This window comes from Ambystoma mexicanum, chromosome 3p, assembly GCF_040938575.1.
Source record: "Ambystoma mexicanum isolate Mex_15411 chromosome 3p, UKY_AmexF1_1, whole genome shotgun sequence".
In the NCBI taxonomy this organism is placed as follows: domain Eukaryota; kingdom Metazoa; phylum Chordata; class Amphibia; order Caudata; family Ambystomatidae; genus Ambystoma; species Ambystoma mexicanum.
The window spans coordinates 944,821,005-944,838,636 of record NC_090925.1 but is presented as its reverse complement, the minus strand read 5'-3'; the positions used below and the strand labels follow the sequence as shown (position 1 = coordinate 944,838,636).

General features: G+C 45.1%; 1 protein-coding gene across 4 annotated transcripts in view; it reads left to right on the top strand.

Moving 5' to 3' along the window:
• Nucleotides 1-14,697, top strand: part of NDRG3 (NDRG family member 3) — a 1,445,730-nt gene extending 1,431,033 nt beyond the window's left edge. For 2 of the 4 annotated variants that reach the window (XM_069652253.1, XM_069652252.1), the window contains exons 16-17: nt 12,055-12,093; nt 13,027-14,697. In XM_069652253.1, the coding sequence (XP_069508354.1) occupies nt 12,055-12,093; nt 13,027-13,196 (209 nt within the window). In that variant the 3' untranslated portion in view covers nt 13,197-14,697. The remainder of the gene's footprint in view (nt 1-12,054; nt 12,094-13,026) is intronic. The other 2 variants (XM_069652255.1, XM_069652254.1) reach the window with 1 other exon arrangement.
• Nucleotides 14,698-17,632: the final 2,935 nt, after the last annotated feature.

Here is a 17,632-nt window from a genome sequence, read left to right as displayed (position 1 = left end):
GTCCCAATTTTCAGGGGAAATAACAGATCTCTTACAAGTTCCAACCAGAGTAGCTCAGGACCTAAAATGGTGGGCTTGCAAAGAACACATCCTCAAGGGACAATCTTTTTGGCAGCCTTGGCCGGAGATCACTGTAGTGACGGATGCCTCAATCACGGGGTGGGAAGCCCACACCAACGATCTGACAATCAGCGGTCTTTGGTCTCCATCGGAGTCCCAGACTACACATCAACCTTTTGGAGCTGAGGGCGATCAGACTAGCGCTGAAGGCCTTCCTGCCCTCTGTACGGGGAAATAATGTCCTGATCATGATGGACAACACAGTGGCCATGTACTACCTCAACAAGAGAGGAGGAGTAGGGTCACTGCCACTGTGCAGAGAGGCAATGTAGCTCTGGTTCTGGGCAATACAAGAAGGGATCGCTCTATCTGCCATTTACCTAGCAGGAGAACAAAACACAGCGGCGGACGCTCTGAGCAGGCAGAGCACAGTCTCTCACGAGTGGGAGATAGCTCGGGAAGTCCTTATGGAGATCTTTGCCCTTTGGGGAACCCCTCAAGTGGATCTGTTTGCGACCATTGTCAACAGAAAGTGCGAACTGTACTGCTCAAGGGAATTTCCCCCGAGAGTAGCTCTAGGAGACGCATTTGTAGTAGAGTGGGAATTTCCTCTTCTAGATGCGTTCCCTCCAGTCCCTGTGATCCCTGAGGTAATCAGGAGGTTGAGAAAGTTCAGGAAAACCATGATCCTAATTGCCCCCGATTGGGCCAGGAGAACGTGGTACCCGGACCTTCTCGACATGTTCATCTGCCCTCCAATACGTCTTCCAAAAAGAGAGGATCTTCTCTCGCAAGAGGGAGGTCACGTTCTCCATCCAGAGGTCAACATACTCAACCTTCACGCATGGCTTCCGAGAGGTTGAGATACAAAGATTGGGACCTTCCGGATGATGATATGGAGGTGTTGCTTTCGGCCAGAAGGCCAGCAACAAAATCTTTGTACCGGTGTCGTTGGAATAAATTCAGTAACTGGTGCAGGGATAAGAATGTGGATCCTTTTGAATGTGACATTCCAATGGTATTATCTTTTCTATTACATTTAACTAATCTGGGGCTCCAGGTTAAGACAATAAAAGGATATGTAGCAGCGCTATCTATCTTCAAGCGCTCATCAGAAGAAAGATCTTATTTTAAGATACCCTTAATAATACAATTTCTAAAAGGTTTAAACAATGTTTTTCCACCAGTACCTTTTCAAGTTCCTGTGTGGGATTTAAATTTGGTACTTAAATTTCTGACATGTGCACCCTTTGAGCCTTTACATTCTTGTCTGTTAAGGCTTCTTACATTAAAAACTATGCTTTTAATTGCATTGACATCAGCCTGCAGAGTAAGTGAGTTGCAGGCACTTTCGAGTGGTCCTCCTCACACCATCTTTCATAAAGATAAACTTCTCCTTCGAGTTAAACCATCTTTTCTGCCAAAAATAGTTTCAGACTTTCATCTGTCATAGAAAATAATTCTACCTGCTTTCTACCCTCCTCCTCACACATGTAAGGAAGAGGAAAGACTGCATAGGCTAGATCCCAGAAGGGCTCTAAGCTTTTACATCTCAAGATTGTCAAAGATACGTCAGTGTGATCAACTTTTTGTGGGTTACACTGGCCGTAAATTGGGGCTAGCCGTAACCAAACAAACATTATCAAGATGGATAATTTTTGCCATAACAGAGTGTTATAGGCTAGCCGGAAAAGATCCCCCTGAGGGCTTAAGAGCCCATTCAACTAGGGGCATAGCAACTTCAACAGCACTTAAGAGGGGTGTCCCTGTGCAAGATATTTGTGCAGCAGCCACATGGTCATCCATGCATACTTTCATCAAACATTATGCTTTGGACTCAACTACATCTCAAGGAGGTTTATTTGCCAAATCTGTACTACATTCGGTACATGACTAAAAGGCATCTGTACTCCCGCCTCCAATACAAAACTGCTTTGGGAGTCTAAGATGAGGAATACGTGGGAGGACACAATCCATTCGAAGAACAAGTTACTTACCAACTGTAACGTTCTTTCGATTGGATGTTCCTCCCACATATTCCTCATCGACCCTCCCATCCTACCCCACAGTACAGTTTACGTGGTTTACACTCTAAATTCTTTCAAGGCTTGGGTCAATAAGAAGCACGCCTTTGTTTATAATACATGGGCTCTGATACGAAAAAACAGAACTGAGGCCAACGGGCGCGCTCGAGGCATTTATACTATGGATGACGTCGACAATCGACGGATGCCGCCGAGGGACATCGTTGCCTCGAGTGGAGCGCCCTCTGGTGGAGAGAGAAAAAATTTCTGAAGCAGCAAAGCTGAAGGATATATCTAAGATGAGGAATACGTGGGAGGAACGTCCAATCGAAAGAAAGTTACAGTTGGTAAGTAACTTGTTCTTCTGATGAATGTTCCTCGCACGGATTCCTCATCGCCCGCCCTATCTACCGCTCTTTGCAGATAGCTAGTACACCATCAGTTCCGCTGTCCCTCCAAATCAGAGTGCTAGGGGGAAAAGGGTGGAACTGAGGTCACAGGGCACAGCGCCTCAATATATACAGGCCTATGTCCTGTCCGGTGCGAGGCGTGTAGAGGCATGGGACTGAGCTGACACGTAGCTGTGCTGCACCCACTGTCTGCGGAAATGTTTTAAAAAATCTGTTGCGCTGTGCATCGCGTTATCTTAAAGGAGGAATCCATGGGAGGAATGGAACAATCATCAGAACAGAACTCGGAGTTAAGTAATTTGTTCTTTAAAAAGCACAATACCTGGAAAACATCTGCCAGAACAAGATCAATCAGGTCCTGCATTTTGGGTTATATATTTAGTAAATGCTCCTCCACCCCTTTTTGAGCTGGAAGGCTTCCTCTAGATCATATAGATCCCTCTACATTATCTCCAGAATGCCCTTCTTTTTCTCCTGGCTCTGTCCCGGATCGTAAACCTCCAATTGTGGCCTTTGGTGTCTCCCTTACCATACTCCTTTTCCCTTTCCCTATATTGATACACTTCAAATATTTCTCCACCCACCCCTGATCTAAACCTCAATGTAGGGATCTTTCAATAGAGAATCCTTACATCCCCACTCCTGTATCTCTTCGGAGCAGATATCTGTTGTCTATATCCCTCATTTCTATATACTAATCTGACCAAGCTACTTTATAAATGTTGCTTTTTGTCACAGCTAAGCCTTGCCTCTTTTTCATTCTAGTTTGTTAGCATGTTCAGAAAAGAAAGAACGCCTCTTCCATGGTTTGAGTTCCCTCCACACAATGTTTCAGGTTACTAGTTTTGCTAGAACACTGGTTGTGCCTCCCTTTCCCCACCACCAGTCTATCCAAGTCCAGATCAGCCCACAAATTCAAATCCACTCCTATAATGAGAAGACCCTCCGTCATGCTCAACACCAAACTAAGGGCTTTCTCGCAAAAATATTGTTGAACTTCCCTAATCAAGGACAGTGTTAGCCTGAAATTTGCAATGCATCCTTTTCCAATCAAGATCCTGCCTTCAGAACTTTCTCCAGTTTTACTACCTCAAACCTCATGATCTGTGCAGTAAAATACCTACCCTGTCTCTTTACAATCCTCTTCGGCATAGGTGACTTGACCAATCAGTCTCCTGTGAATTCTTTGTTTCTCTGCCACCCCCAATATACTCTCCTGTAGGAACAGTATATCCAAATTATGCGTTTTGAAATCTCCAGAAATTAGTCCTCTTAGTGGGAGAGTTCAATCCCTTCACATACCTTCACATTTAGAGTTCCCACAGAGGCAACCCACCTGTGCCCCTCTTTACATGATAATTTATCTTCCCTGTATTTAACCATACAAGTGTCCCAACCTCAGAAATATGGTCTTTCACTTTCATGTCTGGTGTTCACCACCGAGAATTTATTTTCTTTTCCTGCTGCGCTCATACCTTTACAAACCATCTTCCTCAAGCAATATATAACTTTAATAACTAACAATCCAAACAGTGAGACATCCATAAAGATATGCACCACCAGAAAGAGCGCCTAGCACCCCCTTTTTCACTTGTATTTACCCCTCCATATGAGTACCCCTGTAAACTCAAGAACAAAGACTCTAACATATCGAATCATAGTACACCCTCTCCTCCTCACTTTGTCACAATCAAAACGGTCTTCCCATTAAGTTGTGCATTCCTGGACCTATCCCAGTCTTCACTTGCCTGGGGAAGAGGAGCTTGTTTCCATGAATTGCCTTGCTCACATGTTCTGTTCACTCGTGCCCACTATCCTCAATTTATAATTCTTTCTGTTTTGATCCTGCTCGGTCCTTGATAAGGGATCTTTCTGTTCCTGATCAGAAGTGTGGCGGAAAGCCTTTGTAGCTTCTTCCGAATGTATGATCCTGTAGTCTTGTCCTTGATATTCGAAGCCGAGGGTAAATATCCCTATCTGTATCTCACTTTAAGTGGCCAACCACATTTTAGCAACCGACATTCTCTCTGCTTCATTAATGTCAGACTGGAGAGGTCTTGACAAATCCTTATCTTTGAGTCTGCCTATTCAATTGCTTCCTTCTTTCACACTTTTCCCCAAGATTTCAGATTTTTCTTTAAACTGGTAGTATTTCATCACCAAGGACTTGCACCTTTCCCCAAACCCCACCTCTGTGTGCCCTGTCGATGCTCAACTCCTTTGCACTTTCCTCCTTTAATAAGGCATTTGATGTCCTTCACTTTCCTCTCCACTTCTTTGGAATCTTTTCTTTTAGGCTCAGAATCCTCAGGTTATTTATTCTTTCTGTATTCTCCATATAGTCTACTTTATAGTACCAATTCGGCTTCCCGGGACTCAAAATCAACAACCTGCCCTTGTGTTAATTTTCCAGAAAGTCGATTGAAAGTTGGTTATTTTCTAGACCCTCCAGTTAGTCCTTGACCACTTTACCTTGCGATTCTGTGCTAGAGGACTGAAAGTCAAATCGGAGTGCCTTGATTTTATTTAAGATGTCACCTTTCGGTGGTCATGACCTTCCCACCCACAGTGGCCTAGCTTCTAGACAGAGGCACTCTGGTGCCCTGTATTCTTCTCTGCCGACTTGGAGCCTGCACTTCCCTTACCCTTGCTATGGCCTCAGAGCTTGAAGACTGATTTGTACTCCGATATGAGCATGGTAGACCCGCAAACACCTCACTGGTGGCCGGCCGCGCTGTAGTGTGATAGTACCCGGTCAGCCCTAACCTACTTCTTTGTGGGCTTCCTGATCCAGTGCTACTCCCAGAATCTTGCGTTCAGTCCTCTGCCACTTCTTCTTTGCTTCACTTGACATGACACATGTTTGGGTGACATCCTTATGCCACAAAAACCTTATTTGCATCCAAGGGAAAATTACTCAGAGATTCATCTAGAGGTGGCAGGGCACCAAGGAGCTCGGAGCTATGTTTCCATCTTGATCTGCACCCTGTAAGGTTCTCCAAGAACTGCTTTTGTTAAGGTCGTGCTAAATATTGCACCCAGGGGTGGACTGGCCTATTGGGAACTGTAGAGTTCCCGGTACATCTCTGTACCATGGGCCTCCTTTGTGTGGTATCATATCTTATTTCCAAATTCTCTGGTAGGAAAAGGGCTGGGCTTGCTGAATAGGTGTACTATGGGGCCACTTTAAACATTATTTCCAGGGCCTCTTTTGGTTACCAGTTTACACCTGATTGCACCTGCATAGGCCCTGGTTGCACTTCCCATCTTCAGCAAGTGGAGACTGAATTGTTCTCAAATGCACACAAGATTGAAACAAAGTGTTTGTAGACCTGCATAAGGTCGTGGGTATGCAGATATTGTTAAAAGTGTAGAGGGTGTGCAGATGCACTACATACACTGCCATCTTGATGTATAGAAATCTGCCTCACCTGCAAAAAGTTGGGGCACTCTAGACTTTCCTATATCCTCTAAAGACGCAAACAGGACCATGCTAAATGTATTGGTACATCTGAGCTTCGTCTAATATGACTAAAGTAAGGACTCAACACAGAAGGCTTCTCAAACTGCCTGTCTCTCTTCAAGCAGGTCTGCTTGAGCAGTGCTCATGTCTATCTTGTTGTTAAATCGTCCTTGCATTCAAACTCGAAAATAGTGCCTATGTATTTGCTGCTCTGCAGCTAACTTCTTTGCTGCACTGGAAAAGTGCTTTTAACTTTTTCGGACTCTTGTTGCCGATGCACATGCTGCAGACTCAAGGTCTCTCCAGCATGGCTGCCCTGTTTGTAACCCAGCTGGCGACCTTGGCCTGAGCCTGCTCCCGCTCCCATCGGCTGGCTTTAACAACATCAGCCATTCACCATCACCGGGAGGCGGGAGCTGGCCTTGTGTTCAAAGGCCTACTTCTAAGGCCCCTGTCAGATTCCCAGTCTGTTTTACAGGCTGCAACATGAGATTTCTGCCACAGCCAGACCCTCACTGAAGCTGCTACCCCTGGACTATTGGACTACCATGACTCTCTTACCATATTCTGTTTGGGTTAGTTCCCTCCTTCTTGATTTACCTGTACTTCCTTCTCGGAGGGTACTCTCAACTCTCCCTGTTATGTACTCATTTGAAGCTGTATCTATACTCACCTCTACCATCTGACTACCACTCTAAATTCCCTAACTACTGGTCCCCCATTTGAAAGTCAAACTTGGGTATATTTTTGCATTTACTTGAAAGTTAAACTGCAGTGTATTTTTGCATTTAACTTTGGCCATTGATTGTAACCTGCTAGCCCAGTGACTGTTCAATACTGCTTTACATGCTTACTCCTCTCTTTCCACTCATGGCGCTTTCTGTTTCTCCCATTTATTCCAACTGCTTCTCTATTAACTATCCCTCCCTTCTCACTAAGTCTGGAAAAAAGAAATTTAAAAAGGATATCTTGCTTCCAACCCTGGTCTCCCTATCACTGATACCTATACCAGCGCCTCTTCCAGACAAACCTTCACTGACATCCTCTTTGTTGTTACTTCGCCGGATCTAGGGACCCCCTATATGATCTCTGTGCTTTGTCCTGTCTCCTCCTCTCCCATTAATGGTGGCACTTGCTGGGATGTCCTCATGGCTTCTTTAGACTCCTCCAGAGTCATCCTTAATGTCTACATAAATGGCACTGTCTTGGTCCAAGGTCCTCGGGCCAATCTCCTCCTCTTGGATAGGCGTTTGCCTCGCCTCATCAACTTCCTCTCATCTCCATCTGTCCCCTCTTCTCATTCCTCAGCTACCTTGCCCACTTTTTCCTCCTCCTCTGCCACTCTTCAGGCTACCTCCACAACTCTGCGTTGACTCTGATTTGTACCCCTCCCCGGAAGGTCATTCAGGCCGGCAACCTTCTTCATCTTGCCACTCTCAACTCTCGCTCTGCTGTCAAACACTCCTCTGATATCTGCCACCTCCTTGAAGAACTGGACCTTGATGTCCTCTGTTTTACGGAGACATGGTTCACGGCCAGCTCTGGCAAGAGCTTTGACACTCTACTTCCTGATGGCTACAAGATCCTCTCTGCACCCAGAGCCACTCGACCTGGAGGGGGCGTAACCCTGATCATTCCTATGTTTATTCCTACCGCTATCATTCCCACTCAGATTTACTCCTCTTTTGAATGCCTTGTCTGCAGGCTCTCAATCTCTGCTAGCCACTCTTTTACTTTTGCTACTCTCTACACCCCTCCCACCTTACCCCCTGGGCAAATCACCACTTTTCTCTCTGAGTGGGCTGACCTCTCCTCCCTCCTGGCCTCAACCACTCAACTCCTCCTCCTTGGTGACCTCAACATCCTCCTCGATTCTCCCTGTCCCTCATCTGTGCTCTTTCGCAACCTCTGCGATTCCCCTCTGGCCCGACGCACTCTGCAGGATACACCCTTGATGTCCTGATCTCCCCTGGCCTTCCCCTTTATGCCTCTGACCACTCCTCTCTCCTGGAGTGACCACTGCCTTCTCTCCTCCCATCTCTCACTCTCTTCCCCCCCAAGCCAACCCCACCCCAACACTGCCACTTACTTTCTCTGACATCCGACCTATAAAGCGTGTGTCAGCTGAGGCTTTTGCTGCTGCCTTCTCTTCCCCCTCCTCCTCCTCCTGGCTGACTCTCACCCCGACACAACCCTGTTCCTTCTCTACTTTTCTATCTCTGATACTCTTGATGCTCTTCCCCTGAAATGAGGATCCGCTTGAAGTGCAAAGCCAAGTGCAATTCCTGGTATGACTCCGACCTAGCTATACTTAAACGTAAGTGTAGGGCGGCTGAGAGGAAATGAAGGGATTCTTGCTCATCCTCTGACAAACTGGCCTGTCGCCTGCTCCAAAGTCAATACAGACTCTGTCCGCATTAAGAAGAGAGCCCACATTCAAGCCTGTGTCTCTGCGGCATCTAACAACTTGGCCGAACTCCTTAAAATCTGCAAGGAGCTTGCCAACCCTGCTGCAGTCTCTACCCCTCCTCTTGCCTCAATGCCCTTGCCTTGCACTTTATCTAAAAAATCCAGGACGTCCTGTCCACCCTCTCCTCCCCTGCCCCCCTATTCCCTCTGTCTGTGCTTGCAGACCCCCCTTTAAACACCACCCTACCGTCCTTCTCTTCCTTTCCTATTTTCTCTCCTGACGAGGTTGCTAGACAAGTTCGATCTATGAAAGCCTCTTCAAAACAGGTTCATCCCTGTTCCTCTAAAACCATCAAGGACCACATTGACACCTTCGCTCCGGCCCTTGCTGATTTTTGCGACCACTCATTTGCCTTCCCTTCCCCACTGAAGCACTCCCTTGTGTATCCTCTTCTCAAGAAACCCACAGCTGATCCCTCCTGTCCGGCTAACTATCGTCCAATTTCCCTTGCCCCCTTTCTGGGCAAACTCCTGGAAAAGCTGGCCATCTCTCAGCTTAACCTTCGTTCAGATTCTATTGGCTGTCTCCATGACAATCAGTCTGTTTTACGAGCGGCCAGAATCACGGAAACTGCTCTCCTAACATCCGTGAAGATCTGCTCTCCAACCTGGACTCTAACATTCCCTCTGTCCTCATCCTTCTTGATCTCTCTTCTGCTTTCGACACGGTCAACCACACCATCCTACTCAATGGTCTCTGTGATAACCTGGGTATCACTGTTCAGGCTCTGGCCTGGATGACCTCTTTCCTCTCTGTTCGACCCTGCCAGGTCCAACTGGGGTCCTTGCTATCATCTATCTTCCTCTCTACCTGTGGGGTTCCCCAGGGGTCTAACCTCTAACCCTGGCTCTTCAACCAATACCTGGCAACCCTCGCCCACTGCATTGCCATTTTCTGCTCAAATTTCCAGTGCTATGCTGATGACACTCAACTCATTTTCCGGCTGCCCTCGGCCACCTCCTCTTCTGCTCTCATCTCCAACTGCCTAAATGCCATTCAAGATTGGTGTGCCACCAATGATCTTTGTCTGAATGCCAGCAAGACTGAGATCCTCCTCATCGGCACACCATCACCATCCTTTACCCTCACTCTCTGACTGGCCTCCCTTGGCCCCCCTCCTACCCCTACTTGCAAGGCCAAGAACCTCGGGGTCATCTTTTACTCCACACTTTCCTTCTCCACCCACATCTGAGGTCTCTTAAAGTCTAACTTCCTACTGTGCCTCCTCAGAGGTACTCAGTCGTTCCTCTCCTTCCCTCAGAAGCTCACTGTCCCCCAAGCTCTGGTTCTCTCTAGATTGGACTATTGTAACAGCCTCTACTCTCTGCCCTCTGCAACTAATCCAGAACAGGACTGCGAGACTTGTCCTTGGCCTCAAGTCCTGGGATCATATCTCTCCAGCTCTGAAATCTCTGCATTGTCCACAAGGCTTTCTGGGGCCTGGGTCCAAAATAACTTCAGCTATCCCTACGCAAATACCTCCCCTCTCGAGCTCTTCGCCATTGTACCTCGAACTCCCTCCGGGTCAATCGTTTTTCAAAGAAACGAGCTGGGGGTATATCTCTATCTTTGGCTGGGGCCTCCCTCTGGAACAGCCTCCCTGCCACTCTAAAACTGGCAAACTTCCCTTGCTGATCTGTTCTCGCTTGGCACTGTGCACCTGGCCACCCTCTGTCCCCTGGGTGCAGGTACCTGCTCACCCTGCCACCCTCCTGCACTGCCTCCTGGCCACCCCTTGCACTTGGGACTGTATCTGTAGCCCCCCCCTCGATTTTCTTCTTTTCTGCATTTATCAGACTTACCCCGTGTCTGCTGCCTTAAACACAGCACTTGCTGGCTGCACTACCACTGTGTATTGCCTCCATGTTCTATTTATTTTTTATTCATTATTATTTATCTGCTCTCCTCTGCTCCGTACTTTCCACTCTCCCCTTCCATCCACTTTTTCCTTTTCTCTTTCCCATGCACTTGCGCGTTCTCAATGTCACTGGGCCTAGTAAGATCGTTGTTGTTTTGTTGTGCTCTCCCCTGTTCCCCTCCCTTGCATAGTCGCGCTCTGAAACACTTGTGTTCGAGCGCGATACAAATAAAATATCATATCATTCTATGAGGGCCGGGGGAGCTAATTATTTAATGGGGTTGAACACTTTGGATTTGAGGTCATATGTAATTGTGCGCTATTTACCCAGTTGGAAACAAATGTGATGCACACAAAAGCTAACTTGTACAAGTGAGCCGAGATCTGTGTGTGTGTGTTTCATCCAAAATAGGTGCCTATATAGAACTACTGGATTCCTGGTAGAAGCAGCAGAATAGCCACTACAGTCCTGCAGTAAAGAGATTAGGATTGGCCCTATGGCATCACTGTTAAACACCGCCCATAAGTGATTTAATTATTTAGTTACATTGTGGCTCACCATTCCTCTAGCTGCAAGTGAGCATGAAAGCATTCCAGAATCGCACACAGAAAAAGGATTGGAGGGACCTTTGACCTTGCACTTGTTTACGAGTGAAACTAACGAACCGGTGTTCTCAATTGACAAACCACATGCTCTGCAGCAGTGTGTCTAGTAGGAGTGTTGTGATGTGGGCCCCCATGAAAAGGATTTGTGGAAGCCTCTTTCCTCGTATTACCCTAGAGAGCCAATTGGAAAAAGGTATGACTGATTCTCCCCCTTTTCTTAAACTGTAGTCTCTGCAATCAAGACACTGCCCAGATCTCCCACGCACCAACCCCCTATGGCGTGTGTCCTCCACCCCATACACATGAACTGTGACCAAAGCCTTTCACCCTGCACCCCTCACCAACTCAGTTTGGTTTGGTCCATCCCTTTCCCGACTCTGCGGTTTGTCCCAGGACCACCCCAAACTTGTGCAGCACAATACACCCACCCAATCACATCCATTTGCAAAATGACAATCTTGCATCTATTTAAATAATCCCACATGAACTCACCCATCCATCCAACCTCTCTATAAACAAACATGCCTATAAAAAGCCCGACATATTGACTTTACCAGTGCTTGTTTCATTTGTTTTTGAATCCTACTTTGCAGTGTATTTTCAAGAGTATCACTCTACACGCTTATAAAATCCAGCATAGAATGTATGCTATGGTCCACTAAACCGCACAGGGCAGCAATGTTCTAGCAGATGGCTTTTCTAAACCTTCCCTCCTTGTTTATTTTATTTTCAGTTATTGAGCATTTGTTATGCGCTTTATAAAACTGAATAGTGTTTCAAAGCCCCACAAGGCTAAATGGGGAGGGGACAAGGGAAAAGTAACTAACAATGGCAAAAACAGTAAAATACAGTCCTGGTCCTATCAGGCCTTGTGGCATTTGGCCGTGCAAGTCCGGTGAGGAGAAGTGCAGGATGGGTGGTGGTGCGCAGAGGTGTGGTCAAGTGCTGGCGGAGAAAGGTCTGCTTGGTGAGCCAAGCTCAATGGGCTATGTAAGAGATTCTCTTGTTCAACATCCCTCTATTATCACAAACAACTGTCCAAGACTTTGAATCATGATTGCATGACGCTCATAAAGGCTATAGCTATGTTTTTATTTGTTTGCATCTTCCAACTGATGTATTCCTATTTCATCTTCTTTTCCCTTCTCACGTTTTGCTTCCAGTCCCATATGTGCAGCTCAGCCATCTGAGCGCCGAGTCAGGTATCTGCTAACGTGCATCCAGTCCCGTTAGTCCTTGTGGCCTTTGGGCGCACTTGTACAGTACACGATTTTATTTGTGTTGCCGTTTAATGTGCCAGTAATGCTTGATCTCACATTTAGTGGAATGCTCCTCAGCATGGTGGACTTCCTTTTGCTAGTCATTGAAGCATTATTTTGGGAATTTATATTTTAAGTTGGTTTGTTTCTGTTCTGCATGTCGTGCATTCTTCTCTGGTGTTAGGTTTGTTTTCAGTTCCGCCAATACCAGTTGTGTTTTACTGTAATTGCAATTGTCAGTATTTGTAAACCTGCAGCATTTCATTTGTGTGGGCATATTCTTTTAGGTTTCATGTTTGCTTGAATCATAGTATAACCAAAAAAGTGATGGGTGGAAGGTTTTGAATTAATCTGAACCACTGGCACTGCTCTGGGTAACCTTCCACACAGCCGTTTTTTAGCCCGTCTGCACCATTGCAAAAGGGGTCCAGCCATATCAGTCGGGTACTGCCACCAATGGAAGCAGCCGTGCCTAAACTGCTATGCCAGGTCCCCTCTGCACAGAAACACAAGCAACCCCAGGCATGTTTCGGCCTTGTTGGGCCTCATCAGTGAGACATAGCACAGACAAACTAGTGACAGTTGTCAGTTGATAAAGAAGTATTCAAATATGGTGGGTTTGATGCCTTCTGTTAATCTAGTTTCTTAAAATGGGATAGAGTAGTGAGGCTCCACTATTTGAGAACAAATCGCCATTATGCTTGGACACTAGCTCCTGCTACAGCTAGGCTTTCATGCTATACTTGAAGCAGACACAAACTTTAGCCCTCAGTACCTACGATCTTGGATGGTATGGTGCAGGCTCTTTACCAGGTAATGGAATCCGGCATGTAAACCAGTTTGTCTTAAGGTATTACTATTTTTTTTGTCTTTTAGTGCCCACATGTACTATGACCCGACTGGTACGCTCCCGTACGTACTCTTCATCTAGTGTCGGCTCTGCAGAAGGCCCACGCAGTCGATCTCAAACTAACCCGAATGTGGATGGTGCCGCAGGAGACAACGCAGTACAGGATCCACCTCAAACTATGGAGGTGTCTTGTTAAGAACATTATATACTGCCGCACACAACCAGAAGCAACTCTTTAACCCATCAAAATTCATTAATGGTTTCATCTATAACCTGTGCATGGACATTTTGTATTTTTCTTAGAACTCCATATCTTCCATCATGTATACAAGAAAAAATGTGGTTTGTTTTCAATATCTCTTGCAAACTATATTTCTAAGATTCCAAAATGCTAAGTGATCAAGTTCTAACTGACTTCTATGCTGCATATCCGACCAACAGATGTCAGTGATAACCGTTAACCGTTCAATTCTTTCCCTCCTGCTTCTGTTTAAATTGAAATGCTGTGAATTTTGTGGGCTATACATAGGTTTGCTTTGTAGCTTTTTCTTCTGGGAAAAATGCCCCTTGTATTTGTGTAGCTATTCCGGGGTCTGTAAGAAAACATATTTTGCACAGTTGAATAGCTTTTGGGCACTGCCATTGTGGACATTTTTCATATTCTGTCACTAAGGAATTCAGCACCCTCCAGAAGTTAAAATAAGTATCACTCATGGCAGCTTGCTCTGCTGCAGCATATACAGCAAAGTGGCGGTCTGGCTAGGGTCTCTAGGTTAGGTTATTGGGGGGTGTTGGGCCTGAGTATTTATAAAACACTTATTCCCACTTTAGAAAATGGCTTCCACCTTGGAGCACCAGGATTTCATGTCATGATTCTCTTGACATACACTAGTGAGGTTTTCTTGCCCTGTATGTTTGCACTGTACCTGACAGGAAGCTTTCCTAGCCTTAGCCTAATTCAGCAAGTTGTCTATTTAGCAATGAACCTTAATCTATGCTCCGCATGGTGCATCTTTTTTAGGATTTCTCTGCAGTGGAAGTAGATGTTTTTGATGCCAGTTTGAATATATTTCTAATAGCCAACCCAGTGTTTGGATCTGCTAGTAACTGGAGTGTTTTATGAACAACAAAGCATTTGAGTGTCATGATTTCAAATTAAGTGAAGATGTATTATGCTATAAAGGGATGTGACTCCATTGTGTGCACAGTAGGATCATTGGAGCACTTTAAACAATTCAATGTTGTTTCTATTTGCGTTTTAGTTAAGCATTGCAACGATCTTGGTATGTTCAACATAAGATGAACAGAGACTGTAAGGGAGAAAGTCTATAGATGTGATAATTGCTGCTGATTGGATTGAAAGGGTTTTTGGATTACATGGATGCTTGTTTATTGCCAATGTAACCAATGATAATATAAAGGTGGCGATCTAATTCGTTTTTTTGCGAGTTTGTTAGCGGCATTCTCATGAGCAGTCCGACTCTGTAGATGATGCTAACAACTGCCATATGATGAAGCGATTTTCACTTGCGAGAAGGAGTGGTTGAATACTAAAGTGGAATGCATCTAGATTCTAGTATTTGGCACTGCACTTGTAGTTATTTTCCAACCTCCTGTTAACCCTATATTATACTTTTTAGAAGGATCTGTCCTTGACTCTGCTTTTATAGAATAAAACATTCAATTGTTTACACGCATTGTTTCGAATTTGACACATTCTTTCTACAACCACACATTTAGACCCTGACCTTGCTAAATGGTCAGCGACATGTTCTGGAGTGTGACTGACATGCTCTGTCTCGCTAACATTTTTGTTAAGTGCATCGGTATGCAACCTGCAAATGCCATCTTTAATGCAAGAAAATGGTGTCTACAGAGCCACCTCAATTGTAGGTGGAAATATACTGGTCGCTAGCCATGAAGAAATCTACTAGTCATCACAGAGTAGTAGTACATTCACTGAAGTTGTGCAACAAAAGCAAAGGTAAAACAAAATATTGCAGGGCCTTTATTGGAACATGTAACATGTATGCTTTTAGCAAAGTGGAAGGAATTAATATATAGCCGGGGGGGTAGGGGGGGAATGTTGGGCTCGGTTTCCTTCTGTTTCTTTGTGTAACTCTTTACATTGCAGTATTCTGTGCTAAACTTTTAGGATCGATGCACTGCGTTGTTGGTCTCAATGTGAATTTGTATCGACTGTGCGATTTACTATTAAATATTGAAAGCACATTGTCATGACTGAGTTACTCATATGTGATATGTCATTCTTTTTTTTTTTTACTTTACATAAGGGTTAGTGTCCCCTCTGGATATGACAAACCAGTTTTGTACTGTTTCAAGGGTAGATGCATGCAACAGATAGAAGTAGCCTCAGGCATTACTGCCCCATGTTAGGTTGAGTGTATACACAAGCAGCCTCAGTCATCCCAGCTGTTATACGCAAGAGTAGAATAGACCATTTCAGGTAAGCCACACATGGTACATTGCCACCAAGTAGCCATCCCTGGAAGTTCAATTCCAGTACAGAGCCACTGAGAAATACATTTTGGGTAAGCAAATTAGCTCAAAAGCATGCCTTTTGTTTTATCTTTAAGGGCCTTGCAATGTTGTGCATGACCGTGATCCAGGTTAGAGACACCCACATACACGTTTGAAGGTTAATGGATTCGTGTCTCAGAACTTCAGCCTCTGAAATCTAACCGAGAAAGACGTTATATACTTTGAAACTGGAATATGAGAAGTGAATCCAAGAGCTGCTCATGGAATGAGACAGGAGGAACTGCAACTCTTTACAAATTAAGCACAAATGGAATATTTGTGTGTACAGTGCAAGATACTCTCGTCCTCTAGAACACAGGAAAAAGATGACACATTGAAAGACTGGCTGCGGGTTGAGGTTCAGCGAGCAGTGCGTGATAAGAATATGCGTGGTAAGAATATTGCCTTGATGGTGGCAAGCCCATCTGATGTCATGAAGAGGCACATGTGCCCATCCGTTCATTGTGAGAAATATCTGTGCTGTGGTCTTGTTCACTCTGGAGAGTCTAATGTACCACTCTCCTGTTGGTAAACTGTATAAGAAGCTGTCACGCAAGATTACACACTTGCTGTCCTAAAGAACATATTCTGATGAAATACACATATATTTGTTTTTAACGTTGTAACCCTTGTATCCTGTTTTCTAGTCTTGTATAATTTGATTTTCAGTATACTTGAAAATAATTCTAAAATGTAATACAGTAAATTCAGAAGAAATGGGATTATGTTCCTAATGGAGCGCTAAATCCTGCTTTCAGGGGCTGACTTGATGTTTTACGGCGCATGGGCCCTAGCCTTTGCAGGTCCTGCTGCAGTGAAGACCTTGGCAAGTGTAGAGGCTTATCTGCCAGATCCACCCCCAATAGCGGGTTGGGGGAGAGGGTTAACGTACTTGGCACCCTGACAGGACACTCGAGGAGCTATTGTTAGGCCGGGAGGCTATCTCAGGGGCAATGTGTTTGTCTTGGAAGCAAGACAACGCATAGCAACACAGGTTTGAATCCCGGACTCGCATTTAGAAACTGGTCACTGCTATGAAACGCATTATAAAAGTACAATTATGATTGTTTTTAATCTCACCACAAAAGTTCCTTCTGCAAAGCGTGTGCTGCTGTGGGACCTTACATCAAATGGAAGAGTGCAGCTGACTCCAAACTCAAGATGACTGCAAAACCGAACGGGGAGGAGTTTTATGGAAAATGCATGAAGCAAGGAGGTGCTACCGATAAGTAAGGGGGCTGGAGATAGGGTGGGTGAGGGATAGAAGAGAGGGGGTGAGGTGGATGTAAAAACAGGCTTTTACCAGCTGCTTCGGCCTGGCATTTGAAGGAATTGATTGATTGGCTGGATCTCTAGCAACTGGTACTATTTGAGTTGGTAGAACCTGTTTATATTGTTTCCAAGTATACTAAATAATATCAAAACTTCCTTTCACTCAGATGTAACAAAGCAAGATTTTTCATCTAAGGAAAACGCATCCAAACTCGCAGCAAATGACGCATTACGACAGTTTTAGTAAATATTGCATTGCAGCCAGAAAAGGTGCTTACAGCATGCTTGCAAGGAACCAGTTGAACGTGTAGCTGGTTCTCGACTATGAACGTTTTTACAGAAAGGACATCTCATGATTGACCTTTACCACTTATCTGAATGTTTGCACACGTTATTTAACCTTAAACGGTCCACCTAGACACAATTGATATTAAAAGGAAAGGCGGCGAAGTGATAGCGTCATGGATGACATCCACGAGGGCATACTGTTCTGGAAGCATGTGGGGCGTTTGTCTTTGCACATCGAACCATAACTGGTGAATTCGTTTTAGGCTTTCTAATAACATGAAGCTTCTATGATACATACCAAATTGCTGTGCTTTATATCTTGGACGCATGTTGAGATGGATTTCTGAACTCTGATCTGGTGGGCAGAGGTTCAGAAGGCCAGCCTAGTTTCTTGGAGCAGGGTAATCTTCTGGACAAGCCAGAACAATCAAGGTAGCATTGGCGGCGGTCAAGACTAGGTCTCGGGAGGGGTGAGGGTGACTGAAAGACCTCAATGAGCACACAGAGTAAAGGACACTTACTTACAAATCA